Below are 19,610 nucleotides of genomic sequence, written 5' to 3'. Positions count from 1 at the left end.
TACCGAAATAGACTTCAATAATATCTCAAGAACAAATTTATTAAAACAGATTTTGTATAAAGCACCGACAATCCTTGAGTAGCATCGTACTTTGTCGATCTATTCCGAACACTAGTCATGGCTTCTGAGGTGTGATAAAATATCCAATTTTTACATTTATGATAAATACTTTGTACGATAAGGAATCTCACATACTGGTTCTTGTTTTGTCTATTTTAAATGTCTATGTTTGGTGTTCGATCCCAAAAGTCTGTCTCAATGTTTCCACTGTCAATTGCTTGCTCCAGTTCTTCGCAGCTGAAAGTAGAGTACCACCAGTTTAAAAAAGTATATGTTGAAGGTTTAGGTACAACGTTTATTCTAAATAATTCCTGCTAAAGTATTAAGAAAGCTTAAAGCAGATTAAGAATCACGCTCTAGTCCGTGTCCTGTGTATAATCAGTACTGAAACCCTTTTATAGACGTCGGGTGAACGTACCCTTGGTGGAGATCAAATTCACATAGGGTGAAAGGCTGACAACTAAACAAATAAACCACTCTCACCCAGTGAAAGCCTTTGAATAGTAGTTAAATGAACAACATTTCTCGCCCTATTTAGTTTATAATGAGTTTAAATTGAGCGTGCCAAGTCGGTCATCAAAAATTTGCCATGGACATGTGTGCATATGTGTACTTTTGTTGCCTTTTAGCGAAACGTGTCTCTTCTTTGACCTTGACCCATTTGCGTATAAACATGATTTTGGTTATCAATGTCATTACGTCTGGGCTACCTGGCTTTCTCTTATAGTAATATTGTCTAACTTATCGGTCAAGTTGTTAGCCGTGATAATGCTATTTTGGGTAGATATCATTCCTATGTCGCTAAAAGGATAAGCTTCATTTGACAGGACATAAATGCGTTATAAAGCAACGTACCTGATTTCCGGTTCCGATGTTGAAATTCCCAAGTCATTTATACAATTAGATGCTGTTGGTGTGACAATTTGTTGTGGGTCAGGGCATGAACTACCATGTTCATATTGGTCAGAGATAAACGAAGCGCCAGTATCAGCAATTTCAACGGTATTACCAACCGCAGCATGTAGACCAGAATTTAGCAACGTCAATGTGCCATCTTGGGTTAAGAAATGCTGGATGACTTTTGTTCTTTTTTCAACTGATAGTTGGTTCAATTCTAAGACAATCTTCTGCATTTGTATGTTTTCTGTCTGTTGGAATAATGAAGCTTGGTTTTCCTCACCAAAAGCATCTGACATCTGAGAGTCCAATGGTATCGTATGAGCACCATGAGTTTGGTGCGACAAGTTAAAAGGCTGACTGAACGCTGGTAGCTTCGGAATATTCTGCTGGCTTTGGTATTGGCACCCTGAAACAGGGGTCGTAGTGTTGGATGAAAGACCAACATTGCTGAGTGGGGCCAATGCTGTCAATGGACTAGTAAATGACGACTGTTCTGATATTCTAGGATGTTTTGCTGAGGCACCTTAAAGAGACAATGAAAAGAACAATAAATCATATTTTATAAACTATTTCTTTACTGGGTGGTATCTTGTATTGTTTACGGCATGTCGTAAATAAGCCATAAAGACTTTTTAAGACATGTTTGTATCATGATATGATTTGTATATACGTATGTATCAGCACCGATGTTTGGATGACGTTTTAAACCGTGTGTAATTTATACTGTACCATAGGCTGACACCGATGATTTCAGATCAACATCGGGAGGACATGGGTGTTTTTCAAGCAAACGGACAACTCTGAAAGAGACAACACAGTAAACACCAATTAATTTCCATAGATTTTCTGATGTCAATGCAAATTGGTGTACCTTATAACCAGTGGCATATACATATTAATAGTATACTGGATTCTAAAAAACACACAATCTGATTCAAATGAAATAACAGTCAAGATATATCATTTATCTTTTGCCTTCTCAAACACCTTTTAAAATAAAATTCTGAATTATTGTTCACCGTTGTGGTAGTTCAGTCGTGAGTTTGAAGGTCTGCGTTTTTCCATCATACCCAGGATTTCCTTGGTCTTAAATACATCAAATAGAATGTGATAAAAGTATGCAATTTAAAGCATACCACAATTCAGTATTTAAAAAAAAAAAGCTTGTAGAATAACATTTCATCATCTACATGCATCATACCCAGCAAACTCATAACGTTGATAGGTATATATAGGTTATTGTATAACGTTGTCACGACGTTGTGGTGACGTTAGTGCATAAATTCATTTGTAGCTATTTTCTACAGATTTTCATTCAAAGTTTAAGAAAAATATATATAATCCAAGGCAATCATCTTGTTATGATTTCCAAGTATTTATATAATGAAATTGTGTTGATGAGTTCTGTTAAGACTTTGCGACCCTTTTTTTTACTTTTCGCGGTTTCCTAACTAAAAAGACATCGCCATAACGTTGTGGCAACGTTGTACTGGTCCTTTTGATAGACGCAGTTTTGAATTTAAAAAAAATAGTATCTACCTCCAATTTCTAATATAATTCGAATAGTATATAGCATAAAGTGTTATTTATAATTATTTTAATAAAACCAGCTATGTTTGTTTAGAAAAAAAGAAATGTAAACTAGAGCTGTCACAGGAGTGACGAATACCCCCAAATGCCGCCTGGACACAGGAATGGCAAACCATTCTTTTGAAAAGAGGCCATAACTCCAAGGTTACTGCACACTGCATCTTCTTTTATCATGCATGTATTGTTTTATTGAAATCTGTTGAGTAATTTAGAAGTTACACTGCTGACAAGAAAAACTAGCTGATCTCTTCTGGAATAAGACATCTAGAGCATTCACGAGCTTTTCTTCCAACACGATCATCATCAAATTTTACATATTTAGGCTTGAATGCATCCTTATCCACCTGGGAATAAATCCCGGGACTGTTCCTGTAGCCGAATTAACAAGTCCATCTGACAGGTCAATATTTGTAGTAAGCACTACTGTGGCAAATATGCCATACTTAAGTTCTGCTGGTATTCCACTGGCATCTGGTTCAAATGAAGCATGCTGGATTTGTTTTGTTTGTTCATCTTTCCAAGTGTCAATTACTTTTAAGGTAATTATTTGCTCATTTAGTTTTTGAAGGATCTATCGAACTTGACCTGTATCTTCTGATGTTACACCTGTGAACCAAAAAATGTTCAAATCTGTCAAGCCTTTCATGAGTTATCGTCCGGAAACCATTTTTCTATTTTTAGTAACAGTGACCTTGACCCCACCATCCCCAATATCGAACTTGATCTGTATCTTCTGATGTTACACCTGTGTACCAAAAATTGTTCAAATTTGTTTAGCCTTTTATGAGTTATCGTCCGGAAACCGTTTTTCTTTTTTTAGTAACAGTGACCTTGACCTTGGCCCCACCAGCCCCAATATCGACCTTGACCTGTATCTTCTGATGTTACACATGTGTACCAAAAAAAAATTCAAATCTGTCAAGCCTTTCATGAGTTATCGTCCGGAAACCATTTTTCTATTTTTAGTAACATTGACCCTGACCCCACCATCCCCAATATCGAACTTGATCTGTATCTTCTGATGTTACACCTGTGTACCAAAAATTGGTCAAATTTGTTTAGCCTTTTATGAGTTATCGTCCGGAAACCGTTTTTATTTTTTTAGTAACAGTGACCTTGACCTTGGCCCCACCAGCCCCAATATCGACCTTGACCTGTATCTTCTGATGTTACACCTGTGTACCAAAAATTTTTCAAATCTGTCAAGCCTTTCATGAGTTATCGTCCGGAAACCGTTTTTCTATTTTTAGTAACAGTGACCTTGACCTTGGCCCCACCAGCCCCAATATCGAACTTGACCTGTATCTTCTGATGTTACACCTGTGTACCAAAAATTTTTCAAATCTGTCAAGCCTTTCATGAGTTATCGTCCGGAAACCGTTTTTCTTTTTTTTGTAACAGTGACCTTGACCTTGGCCCCACCAGCCCCAATATCGAACTTGACCTGTATCTTCTGATTTTACACCTGTGTACCAAATAATGTTCAAATCTGTCAAGCCTTTCATGAGTTATCGTCCGGAAACCGTTTTTCTATTTTTAGTAACAGTGACCTTGACCTTGGCCCCACCAGCCCCAATATCGAACTTGACCTGTATCTTCTGATGTTACACCTGTGTACCAAAAAAATTTCAAATCTGTCTAGCCTTTCATGAGTTATCGTCCGGAAACCATGAAATCCGACCGACCGACCGACCGACCGACAAGCTCACTCCTATATACCCCCTCAAACTTCGTTTGTGGGGGTATAATAATTCCAATGTAGCGTTCTTAACATTCACTTTATTTTTGGTCGAGCGTACAGGGCTTGTGCGTCTTTCCCGAATATAAAGAATAAAATTACATAATGTACCAAACCAGCAATACAACAGTAAATAAAACATGCGCAACTTATATTGAATAAACAAGGTAATACAGTTTCCGTTATTGTGTGCTTAGATTGTTACTTTTGTATTTGGCAGACTTTTTTGTTATATTTGTATACCCCACCCAACCACTTGTACACAAATGTATAATTATTGTAACCAAGTTGTATGAAGGTTGTGTTTTGGTTGCCAAATTAACTTTGTCACAAGGTTGAGAAAACTCTACATTCATAACGATATGCATCACTTTATAACAATGTTGGCGGTAACGTTGCCACAACGTTGATACATCCATGCATTATAACATTGTGTATATCTTACAGAAGTAACGTTGTCATAACGGTAAAAACTACCACATTAAAAACGTTACGACAACGTCAGCGGTAACGTTGCGATAACGTTAGTAGTAACGTGGCGACAACGTTGGCACAACGTTATACGTTTGCTTTGTTACAAACTATTCGTAGTCAGCCATGAAAAGGACTTGCCGGGTCAGAGAATATTGCGCAAAAGAAAAAAAAAACAATCGGAAAATGTTGCTCGAAAGGACTGTCCCAGTCGGACAATGCTGCTTAAAGGTATTGCCCAGACGGATAATGATGCCAAATAAGAATTGCCGAGCCGGACAATGATTCTCATAAAGACTTGTCCAATCGGCAATGTTGTTGGACAAGACTTGCTCAGTAGGACAATGTTGCTCGATATAACAAGATTTAGTACAAATATTTTAAGCCGTACCCACAATTTAGTGCGGTGCATTATGTTCCAACATGCACAAGGCAACGCTCTGATAAACTCTGTTATAATTTTAACATTTTTCAAAGTATATCTCGATTTCTTGCCAAGTTTGCTATTCGAACAACATTGTCTTTATTTTATGGCTGGGCTCTTTATACCTAGTGTGAGATGTGAGTCAAATGTTTCCTCACGCTTCACCATTTGCGGGAACAGCCATAAGTACTGTGTTTCCATACCCCCGGCATTGTCAAGTTCCATAGAATATTTCAAAATATTGGCAAGTTCATTCCTCTTCAAGTCTTTTGGTCCGGCGACCTCGAAGTTGTAAATTTCACGTTTCTTTAGCTTATCTACAAATGAAAAATAACCATTTTCTAGTCAGTTTTACTAATACTTTCGATTTGCACGGCTTTTGCATTCAATCAAGAAAAAAACCTCTCCCCAAAGTAGACTCCTTCTAATTCAATACTTATGTGAAAAACTGCAGAAACAAGCTCAGTAGCAAAAGGTTTAAACATAAACCCGGATTATTGGCACTGGGTAAAGATACGATGCAGTTATTGTTTGAAACTATGAACATCACACACAGTCTGCCTTATAACATAAAAGGTTTAAACCTGTGTGATCATAAAGTTTCATAAAAATAAGCATCATTGTACTAAAACTAAAGGAAATATGATTAAAAATAAAAGCGATATATATTAGCTAATCGTTTTTTCCAATTGATTACCTATGTAAAATATTTGAAGAAAATGACGTCATATGCCAAAACACTCCGAGTCAGCCAAATAAGGTTTTGAAAATAACATGAATATGCAAAACTTTCATAAAATCAATGGACTGAAAGCTTAATGATGTAAGGATGCTATATTCAACCCTATATTTTGTTTCAGGAATTCATCTTCAAAAACTAGAAGGCAAGTACTCTTCCAAGTATTGCCCTTATATCCACGGTTTAAATAAAACCCAAGTAATTCATTGAGTCTATCTGCCCAACTACAGGTCTGCTGGAAACATTTTAATTTTACCCAAGCCAAACATCGGCAAATGAAGCAAACCCAGAACAGAAGCATAGCACCAAATAAATTCTGAAAAAGAGAACTTAACCTAAAGCCTAAACAAAGCAGACTCGGTTTGATTGAAACGGTTCATTGGTGGAAATGATAAATGGAACACTTCCAAAGCCCGTTGCACCGACTTTCAATGTACAGTCGCCATTATTTCGGACAGTCTCAAATGCGGGTTCAAACTCAAATGGCAAAATTGCAAATCTTCATTGCATTTTACTCTCTATCGAGTCAAGTTTTGAAGACGCCAGAATGTAACAATTACTGACATTTAATTTTGTAAAAAAAGAATGGGATGATAATGATTCTTTGTAATTTAATAAAAATTCTTTTCTGAGCATGTGTTTAGACTTGGAATTGAGACTGTTCGTAATCATAGCCCAAGAAGTAAATTATTGACGTCATATCCAATGATCTTAAGGGACTGTGAAAATGAACTTTACTACAAACTTAGTCAAACTCACCGGAAACACCATAGTTTAAAGGGGCTAGACACCGGTTTGTCCAAATATCGGCGTCTACAGTGTTTCCTCAAAACAAGCCTAGATTTGTTAATGCGAGGTAGTAGGAGGCCGATAATGCATCACTTTACATGGTTAAAACAATAAATGCAACAATCATGTTGCTGTCTTATCTGTGTTTCCTCTTTTAAAATAGCGCATAATGGTTTTTAAGTTTAAATTATATATTTTTATGAGAACAGATAGATATACCGACGATATTTTTAAACTTACTGGGATTTACGTGATAGACAACCCTAGTAAATTTCGAAATGGAGAAATGTGCAAAAACTGCGAAAGCTGAATGTGTCGTAAGCGAAGTGATGCATCATTAAGTAATATTCAATGCCTTGTATACAACGATGTCAATTTTATGTAAGCTTTGACAATTTTCTTATTCTTGCAATTGTATTATCTGATGTCTAGAACCTTGAAGCAGGATCATTGAAGGTAAGCCAGACTAGACCTTGTAAATACAACATCCCTTTTGATTCGCCTGCAAGTGATGTGTAAGTTAACCATACATGTTGATGATAAAATTCTTATATATCTTTGAAACCTAATTAATATGAGTGTTTTACAGTTTTTTAATACTTAAAGCTGCACTCTCACAGATTGAACGTTTTGACAACTTTTTTTATGTTTTTTCTTGCTGACAAAAAATCATGACCGCAGATTTTTATATATGAATTCAAAAAAATGATGTTAGTAACGGTTTAAGCCATAAAACATTAAATTTCGAACGGAAATATGAACATCTACGATCTGAGTTTTTGTCAGCAATCTCACATCATTGGTTTGCAGATATTTACGCAAAAATTTGCTCTTTCCAAGACAAAAATAAAAGTTGTTAAAATGGTCAATCTGTGAGAGTGCAGCTTTAAATATTGATCATAGGTATGTCTTACTTTCATTGTAAATAAGCTTCATTTTCGTCGACCGCAGGTAAGCAAACATTCCTGATACACCTTGGCTTTCGACGATCTCATTGTCAGAAAATCGTAAAAGAAATAGTCCATCTCTGATTTCAGGTTTCTTTAATGCCATCAACCGAAGCGTGGCTTCTTTTTTGCTGATAAAACCGTAAATCCAACTGTAAGAGGAAAACAATCGCACTTAAAGTTCGCTGTGATTACAGCATGGCTTAATTCGTCATAAATCAGTGCTAAAATCAATCATCAATCAAAATTAGCACCTTGAATACAGTGCGAAATGTGCTATCTTAAAATAGGAAATTCGCCAGTATATAAACCTTTCTCTGCAGTACTCATAGAGTGGTTCATTTATCAACATTGAATAACTTTTAAAGGTTTTGCTAAAGACGTCTGCGTATGTCGATAATATCAGTTTCAAATACTCGGTAAATAAATAATTCAAAACTCATTATGTCATTCTTGTAAAACAAAAAGATATACATCTAACCATTTTTTCGTTAAATTAAAAGTGTACCCTACTCTTTTTACACAATCTTAAATTGCAGGTAATAATTTCTCCTAAAATTCAAACCTTACTATGCATTAATTTTTTTTATAATAGTTAACAAGGTGTACACAAACCGTTATCAAACTACTATTAAACTACCATTCTAGGCACTCAGTACGTTCAACCTTAAAGTTTCTTAAATAATTGAAAAGTAGCATGAACAATCTTTTCATTTTTTGGGGGGGATTTATCCTTTTTTCTCAAGTCCCCTGTACAATTTTCACAGTGTACAATATCCACACAGTCCAACATTTTTCTCATATTAAATTTTACGCTTTTCTGTACATAGAGGCATTTTACCTTGCCCAAATATATTCGAAATGCAAAAGGTGCATTTAATTGCAAAGGAACTTCATTATCGTTTTTCCAGTTGTGTTAAAACTACATCTTACCCATGTTGCCAATACTTCAGGAGGTGTTTGTCTATTAGGTTGTAACATGCCATGAACCACTGCCAGAAGGAAAATGACTTGTCTTTATTCTGTTCATTACCGTTGGCATCAATCTTCAATTGAGGCATTCGATCCTGTATTGTAATTATGTGATAGTCTTATTTATCAATATACCGGAAATTAGTTCAACTATAAATATACCGGAAATAAGCTAAATGATGAAAGTACCGGAAATGAGCTGATTTGTGAATATACCGGAAATGAGACAAGGCCAGCGCATGCGCATGGTAACGCTGGGCTGCTTTTGCTCTGTTTAATAATATATGTTAATAATTTATTGTATATTTTAATAAATGAGTGATTTGATATTGGCCCTGTTATTTATCTGAGGGCAGTCGTATTTGCACGAGGCCAAAGGCCCAGGGCCAATACGACCGTCCCGGGGACAAATAACAGGGCCAATGTCAAATCACTTATTTATTGACAATTTTATTAAATAACTTCAATCCCGGAAAGGATTCAAAGTTTAAACTTTAAATTCAGTAAAAAATATTAACATATAACAAAGCACAACTCGTTAATGCATAACATATTCAAACACACGTTTTAATACTGACTTTAAAATAAGATTGCTGCCGTTTCCGAATTCCCAGCGGCGAATCTATATCATTTTTGGCCCTGTTTAATTAGCCAGTCAAATTCTTTAAAATGCGGGCTTTATATCTATAACACTTTGCGGCCCGGGACCACTAATTGATATAGATATTGGCACTGCTATAGAGGCCTTTTAATTATTGGACGAGACAAATGCTGTGTTTAGGGCCAATAATTAATATTTATTTTATAAAAAAAAATTTTTAATAACTTCATGCACTTAAAAGATTTAAAGTTTAAACACTAAATTTATTTAAAAAATATTAACATATAACAAAGAACAGCTCTTAAATACTGACTTTAAAATAAAATGGCTGCTGTTACATCATTTTCCAGCTGCGAATGTATATCATTTTATTGCCCTGTTTAATTAACCAATCATTTTATTTTAAATGCGGGATTTATATTTATATCACTTTTCGGCCCGGGGCCGATATCTGATATAGATATTGGCACTGTTATACAGGAGGTCTTTGTATTATTGGACGAGGCAAGTGCTGTGTTTAAGGGCTAATAATTAATAGTTATTTAATAAGTGTTATTATACTGACAATTGAAAATTCAGAGTCACATTAGGCCATTTTACGTTTTAAGGGAAACGAGTTTATATATAAGTATGCACACATCCACAAACATAAGCTTCTAAAAACCTACTTACGAAGCAAAATTTCTTTAACGTAACCGACGTGTCATCTGGTTCGTTATCGCCTACAAGAACCATAATAATACAGTTTATATAAAAGGGTATGACAAGCAAATATATTTGAACATATAATGATGGCAATGAATCCATCTCTAGCAAAGAACACACAGGACCCAAATTTCTCGAACATTCTTAAGTCCCTCATTACAAGATCAAGCAAAGAAACACTATATTTTTTGGTACGATATATGTTATATTCTCACGATCTGAGATGTTTTGAGGAAGTTATATGTATTATTATAACGATAAAAAAACGTAATTTCATTTTTGCAAAACCAACCTCTGAAATTGTTAATTTAGCTAAATAAAAACAAGAACAAGCTAAAAAAAACACCCTTTTTTGGTATAATTTGTGTTATATTCTCACGTTGAAGCATTCTCAGACGTTTTGAGAAAGTCATATGTATTACAATAACGATAAACGTTTGTTTTTCTATTTTGCAAACCGACTACAGAAATGGTTAATTTGGCTAAATAAAATAAGATATTTCAGCTTGTTACGCTTAAGAGATTCGGGATATTGGAGCCAGAAATAGGGAACCCGTGGTTTTGTTTGGCTTTTCTTTTAAATCCATGGCACATTTTAAGAACGAGCCGAAATGAAAAAATGTATAGTGAGCTAGGCTTAATTTTATTGTAAGCGGGTTATGATATTTCGAGGAATTGAGGCCTCATTTCGATCCTCTATTAAGAATGAAATATTTGACGAGTCATCAAAAACTGTTAATCAATAAATTCCAAGAAGACCCATTTCGGCTTGTTGCGGTTCGATAAAAGAACAGTACCCAACAAGAACCAGCTCGACTGCTGTTATTGATCGAAATCCTTTATCACATAAATCTACATTCTGTAGATAAAGTATGCGTAGTCTCTTCTGGCATATTTTGGTTCAAATACAACGCGATTTACTAACTGCTTTGTTTAGTTTAGTATAGGTCAACAAATTATTACCGATCAACCGAAGCTTAAGGTGTCTGACGTTGTCATCTGTCAACTCCCTGCTTGGACACAACCTTCTGATCTTGGCATTCAACATCTTGGCAATGGTGGACCATGGTAGCTCAACCGGAACGGATATTGGCAGTTGAAACTGGAAACATTGCCAAACTTTGAGCTAGATTTGTCTTTAATAATTATAAGTGATCAAACCGACAATAGACATAACGTTACAACTTAAGGAGTTTTAGCAAATTGTTTGAAAACAAACTAATTTAATTTATTTCAATTTCATTTCAGCTCCAAAGAAAACGAGGCTTGATCAAGAATTAAGTGGACTTTTTTAATAATTCAAATATCATAGAACATAGAAACTATGTCAACTACATAAAACATATCTGATATTATTCCAGAAGTTTTCAGTGCAAGCCATATATAGTTCGCTGAATTACTTTCCATTAACGACGTAAGGTTGAACCCAAACGTCGCAGTCCAATGACGTTGCGCTCATAAAGCGTCATTTATTTATTTTTTTCTCATTTATTTTCAACATATATCATATTTACCTAATATATCAAGAACATGCATATACTTAAACATTTATTTTTAGTATTTTCCACCAACACTGACAGACGCATTTTTCATGGCGTTTAATGCGTTTAAACGTCGGAATACCACTCCCTAGAAAACGTTTGATGCGATATGCACATTTACTTGCAGTTCATGGAAGCAGTGAAAAGTCCACGTAATTATAGATCACCCCTCGTGCCTCATATTTTTCACAATTGCGGCAACGATAAGTAACGCGATAATCAGAAATGAGTTTTAAAGTACAACAAAAGTAAGCAGATTAGTTTCGTGCGGCTGCAAAATGATTACCGTAAACCATTATGAGACACTTTCTGCAGGTCAAGTGCAGGTTTAAAGCTGCACTCTCACAGATTAACCGTTTCGACATTTCTTTTCCTTTTTTTGTTTGTTTTGGAATACGCTAATGTTTGTGTAAATATTTGAAAACCAGTGATACAAGACTGCCGACAAAAGATGAGATCGTTGTCGTTCATATTTCAGTTCGAATAGTAATGTTTTATGGCTAAAAGCGTTACTAACGCTTTAAAATAATTCATAAAACATCAACTTTGTACATTAATATGAAAACCTACGATCTGGGTTTTTTTGTCAGCAGATTATATCACTGGTTTCAATGCATTTTGCTAAAGTGGCTCGTTCCAAGACAAGAAATAGATAAAAGTTTTCAAAACGTTCAATCTGTGAGAGTGCAGGTTTAAGGATGTTTCAAATATCTACATGATGCCCAAAACAGCAAAATTTCACAAACTGCCTATTAGACATATTCTTCTTGTTGCAGTTGATCACGATAGAAATAAGAGGGGCCAGAAAAAGGAGATGAAAATGATTGTAATGGGTGCTATTAACGACAACATCAGCAGTACCACATTTGTGCTGAAACATTCCCACATGATGGAAGCCATTGCATGACACTGCTGGTTAGTCGCTGTCACAATCACGAGAGGCAAGGACACCGTCTGAAATATAGGTTTACACATAAACGAATTTTTATTTTATTTTTTATTTACGTTAAAATGTTTTCCAACGGCGTGAAAAATATGCTTAAATTGATATTTTGTGCAAATTTTTTAACCAGTTTTACGTCGATTATTCTCTAAACATGTCAGCTACATGTGTAGATGTTTCCCAAATGTTTTATGATGAAGGCAAACATACAGATACACTTATACTTCCCTACTTTCCACAATGGATAAATATCTATTTCTTAAGTATATCATTGACTTTGTATCTGCTCTGTTATATATTACATACCCATAACACATTTTTCTCAAACGTGGCCACAAAGACAAATCTGTATTTCTCCTCATGCACTGGCTTTTCCGAGTTCGGTCTCTTAATCCTTTCCAACGTTAACTTGGTAAACGTTGCTTCAAACCTTCCCCTGTTTTCTTTGGCAAACTTCACAGATAGTTGTCCTTTGACCTTCTTGCATCTGTCATTAACCATTTGCAAGTCCAGTTTATGCTCATTCCAGCAGTCATTTAAATCTCCATCGTAAAGAAGGTAAGCCTTTACTTCCAATGATTTCAACAGGTCTGTCATCTCCGCAGCTAATATTCTACAAAGTAAAAGTTGGTTAAAAACGCACGCGATCCATCCAGAAAAATATATAGGGAAACTTCAAAACGTGAGGTTTCATATATCAGGATTTTAGCCAGGATACAAAAAGGACACGTTGATGCAGAAAATGGGTCAGGGTGCTAAGGGTAAAAAGAGCACTTTGCGTGGGCAGCGATTAATTTGAACATAAAGAAGTCCGCAGAAAATGTTAAGAAGTAGGCTTAATTGGAGTACATGTAGTTGTGTAAATATGTAGACTGATATGTGGTGTGTTTTGTTTATGCCTTGTATCAACATTTATCTAATGTTTTTTTTATTTATAACTTTGAAATAAAGTTATTTTATCTATACAAATGTATTTGTATTCAACCTTCTTCAATACTATTGATACAGATGTTATTGATTGTGGTGTGAGGTGGTGGTTAAGATACATACTCCATCCCTGAATAAGGCTTAAGTGGCGGAAATGTCAACCCTGGATTAGGTGGCCACCTGTCTTAAGCAGCCACTTTGATCATTTCCCAAGGGTGGCCACTTAATACAGGTTTGACAGTAATATTGGGTTTCAACTGCCAAATATGTCAAGTTTTAATGAATTCATAATCATATTTTAAGCTATAAATCGGGCTATGAAGTATTTGAACATTATAAATTAAGCAGAAAATGTTGGAAATTGTTTTAAACTGAAGTTATATTAGGTTTCGACAGCCAAATATGTAAAGTGTGTATGTACTTATAAAATAAATATACTTATTAAAGTTTAAGACAATACAAAAGAAGCATTTGACAGTCTTGAGCATTTTATTCTATGAAGGCAGAAGGGTATCCATGTTGATGTATATTAGGACAAAAGGGTTCTACTAAAAACAACAAGGTGCAGCTTCCTTCCATTACTCTTTAGCTAAATCCCTAAGGCCAAAAAGAAAATTGTTTGTTTAGGGTAACCTTCCCAAAATTTCTAGGTAGGGCAGGTAGGGATTTTTTTTTTTTTTTTTTTTCAAAATCTGTCGTAAGTTCAGAGTGTTTTCTTGCACATGGCAGTCTTTCCTAAATTACTGTCATTGCCTGACTTTGTTTTATCATATAAACAATAATTCTGATTAAAATCTGCATTTATCCGCCCTTCGTAACTCTCTATTCGCTTACGAATATTTTTTTTGCTCAGGAACGGAAAAAAATTGTTAGGGTCAGCGCATTTTTATAGGTAGGGTCGGGTTACCCGAAACGGACATATTTTTTAGGCCTAACATATATTCTGAAAGGGCGAGACCATGTCGCATTTATACATGTATGTGGACAAGTAATATTGTACCGTTCATTGGTAGAAATGGTCGCTGCGGCAACAGTAACGAGCTAAGCCGTTTTCTATTTTCAGTGATTAGAATACATTAAACTGGCTTAAGACCACAGTTATCGACCGATACAAATTGGGACGTTTTGTCTTGTCAGTCACGGTGAGTGAGTAGGTTTTGCCTGACCAAGGAGCAGGGCAGACGACTTCCTGTTACCACTGAGGACAGACGCGTTTGATGGCTCAAGACCACCGTTATCTGCCCCCCGTTAACCAAGATCCGGATGTGAATAAAGAAAAAGAGTGCTTGTGTTCAAGTATCAATATTTTATAAAAGTTAAATGAAAGAGAAGAAACGGGTGGCCTTTTTGCTTAGAGCTTAACATAATTTGACACTGTATTGCAAAAACTGATAGTTTTCAGTGTAAAAATTGGAAAAATCATTGCCTGTGGAACTATGTAAATTGGTTGTTTGTAGCCTTATTCCGTCTTGAGCACAGGGTCATGTATTACAACTCAATTTTGTGAGACAACGCATTGGTCAACCCTATGTTTTCTTGTGATTACATTTTGTGTCTTGGATTGTTCTACAGCAGCCAGTTTCTTTTTTTCAATTAGGACTGTTTCAAAGTGAAAAGCCAGGTTAGTGTCTGTATGAAACATATAGTAAAAATAACTGTGGTCTCAGGCCAACTTACCATTTTCGAGGAAAACACACAACTGGGATCAAGGCCAGACGGCTAAGCACATGCCATGGATTATGTAATTGCCTGTTCATTCAGTTTTAGATATAGGCCTCCTTCCATTCCATTTGATGTATAAGAAACGTACGATCCACACTCATGCGAATTTTACAGACCAGTATTGTTACATATCACCCAGGCCTCATTTTAAAATCTGACAAGATGAGCTAACAAATATCGTTGATTAAATAAGATGAAACTTGATAAGGAATATCATTGAACTTAGGCTATACAAATGTTTGTGATAGCGAACCTGACAGTAAATAGACTATCCGGAGAGTTCTTTTTCCCCTGCTTTAGCACGTATATTGATTGATCCGTTACAAGGAACGTTCTGTGAAATAAAGACAAAGGGTAGGTATAGGTTGTTATAAATCAAGTGAGAGTTACACATGTTGTCTAAAGTTATACAATTATCAAGAGTGAGATATACGCGTGTTGTCTAAAGTTATACATTATCAAGAGTGAGAGTTACGCGTGTTGTCTAAAGTTATACAATATCAAGAGTGAGAGATACGCGTGTTGTGTAAAGTTATACAATATCAAGAGTGAGAGATACGCGTGTTGTGTAAAGTTATACAATATCAAGAGTGAGAGATACGCGTGTTGTGTAAAGTTATACAATATCAAGAGTGAGAGATACGCGTGTTGTGTAAAGTTATACATTATCAAGAGTGAGAGATACGCGTGCTGTGTATAGTTATACATTATCAAGAGTGAGAGATACGCGTGTAGTCTAAAGTTATACAATATCAAGAGTGAGAGATACGCGTGTTGTGTAAAGTTATACAATATCAAGAGTGAGAGATACGCGTGTTGTCTAAAGTTATACAATATCAAGAGTGAGAGATACGCGTGTTGTCTAAAGTTATACAATATCAAGAGTGAGAGATACGCGTGTTGCCTAAAGTTATACAATATCAAGAGTGAGAGTTACGCGTGTTGCCTAAAGTTATACAATATCAAGAGTGAGAGTTACGCGTGTTGCCTAAAGTTATACAATATCAAGAGTGAGAGATACGCGTGTTGCCTAAAGTTATACATTATCAAGAGTGAGAGTTACGCGTGTTGTCTAAAGTTATACAATATCAAGAGTGAGAGTTACGCGTGTTGTCTAAAGTTATACAATATCAAGAGTGAGAGATACGCGTGTTGTCTAAAGTTATACAATATCAAGAGTGAGAGATACGCGTGTTGTGTAAAGTTATACATTATCAAGAGTGAGAGTTACGCGTGTTGCCTAAAGTTATACATTATCAAGAGTGAGAGTTACGCGTTTTGCCTAAAGTTATACAATATCAAGAGTGAGAGTTACGCGTGTTGCCTAAAGTTATACATTATCAAGAGTGAGAGTTACGCGTGTTGCCTAAAGTTATACATTATCAAAAGTGAGAGTTACAAAACGTATTAAAAAACAATAAAACAAGATGACGTTGAAATTGCGACTTAAATATCTAAAGATAATAAATGTGCAGTGTTTAATTCTTAAACAGAGTAAAAAAGATTTATATTTTCATATTTTCTAAACAAATCATCTTTATCGAAGCAAATACAATCTTACGAAGCATACCCTTTGATGAGGTCAATCGCAGTTTTATCTATTGTCTGCTTGCTTCTACTTATCGTGTCCTCATCTACTAATACAGACAATTGTTCAACAACAATCGTGCGCAGTTCTTGAAGGAATCCCCAAATTTCTGAGCTCCTGGACGGTAAACAATACATATATCATGTTAATGAAAGAAAACTTTTATTTAAGTATTGTTGCAATAAAGCAAGGAGCCGAAAAACCGAGGGTTACAATTGACTAACACCACAATATTCAAGCTCAGTTCGATTTGAAACCTGAATTTTCAATTTAAGAAATAGCGATGTGTTAAAAGTTGTCTACTTTTTAATAAATTATAAAGTAATTTAATTTAATTACTGTTTATTTTTTCTCCATTAAATGCGTATACTGAATATAGTAAAATTCGCAGTACACAAAACGCATTGTACTCACAACAAAATTAGGAACTATTCGGACCGGCTTCCGAACTAATGACCGGTCATATAACAATATATATTGACCGATGATTTATATAGGAAGTCATCTTAAAGTAACATGTAAATGATGTTAGAATACAACCTTCATTTTCAGCCAATGAACTTGCAGATAGGCAATCAATAAGTACTAGCCTTAATCATTACGAATGTCAACGTTAGCGTGTGTTAAAAGATCTGCCTACTGCCACTCATCCGATACACACACCCTGCGTTAGATCTTGCGTTGACTTGCGTGTGTCAGTCAATGAGGTAGTATTCTAAGGTAGTTAGATTATCTCAGGTAATCTTTTAATAATTAAGAAGGGCTCGTTCGGTACGCTCACTCCGCCCATTCTTAATCATTAAAATATTACTGCATGCCATCTAACTATTACCAAGACGGCATAAGATGCTATAAATAGTTTGAAGTTACAATAAAGGTATGCACATTTACATATTATTAAATAGACGTTTTCATTTTGAGTACAATTGTATAAGTACAATGATACGCATACGTCGCACACTTGAAAACACTTTTGAGTACAATTGTATAGAGTAAAGTACAATGACATACGCATACGTCGCACACTTGAAAACAATTTTGAGTACAATTGTATAAAGTACAATGACACGCATACGTCGCATACTTGAAAACAATTTTGTGCACAATTGTATAGAGTAAAGTACAATGACACGCATACGTCGCATACTTGAAAACAATTTTGTGTACAATTGTATAGAGTAAAGTACAATGACATACGCATACGTCGCACACTTGAAAACAATTTTGAGTACAATTGTATAGAGTAAAGTACAATGACACGCATACGTCGCATACTTGAAAAACAATTTTGAGTACAATTGTATAGAGTAAAGTACAATGACACGCTTACGTCGCATACTTGAATACAATAAAACAAAACAAAATATAAATATAAATACGCTGAATACCTCTTTGCTATTGGTTCTACGTTTGCATCTGCGTATAGTTCTGCATATTGTAGTTTAAACTGCTGTTTCCATTCTTCAATCTGAGTGCCAAGTGTCCTTGTCAGCTCCGGCAATATTTCTTGAATACTGCACAACAGTCTCCCACATTCCTTTAACAATTCATTTATATATTTCATTTATGATAACTAGAAAAGAGGTTTTACTCAATAACTATATTAAAAAGATGTATAACTATAGTTGATACTTTAACATTATGTTACAACCAAACACACATTTTGATACTTTAACATTATGTTACAACCAAACACACATTTTGATACTTTAACATTATGTTACAACCAAACATACATTTTGATACTTTAACATTATGTTACAACCAAACACACATTTTGATACTTTAACATTATGTTACAACCAAACACACATTTTGATACTTTAACATTATGTTACAACCAAACACACATTTTGATACTTTAACATTATGTTACAACCAAACATACATTTTGATACTTTAACATTATGTTACAACCAAACATACATTTTGATACTTTAACATTATGTTACAACCAAACATACATTGAGGGTGTTATTGTCTCACCCTTGCGTAAAATGTATACTCTTTACTTTCCACTTACCGTTTGCCACTAATTGAAAGCTACTTATTTTCTACTCATGTGTTACAACACATTATTAAGTTTTACTGTGAGCTACATATAATTGAGAAAAAACACACACAATAACAGAGTGCCTGCGTTACGCGCACAAGCCTCTTTAGTATTGAGTTCCCCTAAAAAAATGTTCCTTAATGGCACATACCCATAGAGTGGCGTTCAGCCTCTTTATTCTATACCCTTAAAACATTTAAACCTACAAAGACAAACCAAGTAGTCAAACAATTGGAAATATAAACCCTGTTTAGAGACACACGATACTTAACGAGAGCCACAAACATTCTAAAACACAGAAAGTCACCACACATACACACATGGAAATATATCACCCTGTTTAGAGACACACGATACTAAACGAGAGCCACAAACATACTAAAACACAAAAAGTCACCACACATACACACATGGAAATATATCACCCTGTTTACACACCAGTCAATTGTAACCACGGCTCCCCCAGGTCCGGGGGTATAACGAGGAAAGCCGGGGAAATGGGCCGAGTATTTACCTTCCAGGTGCCCCCGCATGCGCAGTGCCGGGTGAATGAAGTAGTTTTGTCTTAGCAAAAATATAGCGGGGAATAGGCCTTACCTAGAGTCCCTGGGGTTCGGGGGCATTTGGCGGGGATTTTATCATCTGTTCGTCCCCGCGGGTCGGGGATTTTACCCGGGTTGGGCTGGGCCGAAAGAAAAGTCCCCGCCATTCCCCGGACCTGGGGGCCGTGGTTACAATTGACTGGTGCATTAGAGACACAAGATAGATACCCACACGCCACTACACGAGAGCCACAAATATACTTAATGCATAAATACCACACACGCATAGAAATAGCTTTATCAATGATTGATGTGATAACTCCCTGGGAACGGTCAATGAAACAAGAGTTCACCGGTC

The 19,610-nt window shown here is 35.5% G+C and overlaps 1 protein-coding gene across 6 annotated transcripts in view; it reads right to left on the bottom strand.

Moving 5' to 3' along the window:
- Positions 1-18: 18 nt before the first annotated feature.
- LOC128224040 (signal transducer and activator of transcription 5B-like) overlaps positions 19-19,610 on the bottom strand; it is a 33,494-nt gene continuing 13,902 nt past the window's right edge. For 2 of the 6 annotated variants that reach the window (XM_052933657.1, XM_052933654.1), the window contains exons 9-22: positions 18,046-18,194; positions 16,640-16,774; positions 15,323-15,403; positions 12,727-13,033; positions 12,339-12,431; positions 10,900-11,038; positions 9,904-9,953; positions 8,592-8,725; positions 7,626-7,810; positions 5,309-5,500; positions 1,980-2,046; positions 1,690-1,760; positions 916-1,483; positions 19-297 (exon numbers count right to left, since the gene is read on the bottom strand). In XM_052933657.1, the coding sequence (XP_052789617.1) occupies positions 216-297; positions 916-1,483; positions 1,690-1,760; positions 1,980-2,046; positions 5,309-5,500; positions 7,626-7,810; positions 8,592-8,725; positions 9,904-9,953; positions 10,900-11,038; positions 12,339-12,431; positions 12,727-13,033; positions 15,323-15,403; positions 16,640-16,774; positions 18,046-18,194 (2,253 nt within the window). In that variant the 3' untranslated portion in view covers positions 19-215. Of the gene's footprint in view, positions 298-915; positions 1,484-1,689; positions 1,761-1,979; positions 2,047-2,563; positions 3,157-5,308; positions 5,501-7,625; positions 7,811-8,591; positions 8,726-9,903; positions 9,954-10,899; positions 11,039-12,338; positions 12,432-12,726; positions 13,034-15,322; positions 15,404-16,639; positions 16,775-18,045; positions 18,195-19,610 lie in introns of those variants that run through there. The other 4 variants (XM_052933659.1, XM_052933660.1, XM_052933658.1 and 1 more) reach the window with 4 other exon arrangements.

This window comes from Mya arenaria, chromosome 17 (genome assembly GCF_026914265.1).
Source record: "Mya arenaria isolate MELC-2E11 chromosome 17, ASM2691426v1".
NCBI classification, from domain to species: Eukaryota; Metazoa; Mollusca; class Bivalvia; order Myida; family Myidae; genus Mya; species Mya arenaria.
The sequence above is the reverse complement of the archived record's forward strand: the minus strand, read 5'-3'. Positions and strand labels throughout refer to the sequence as shown.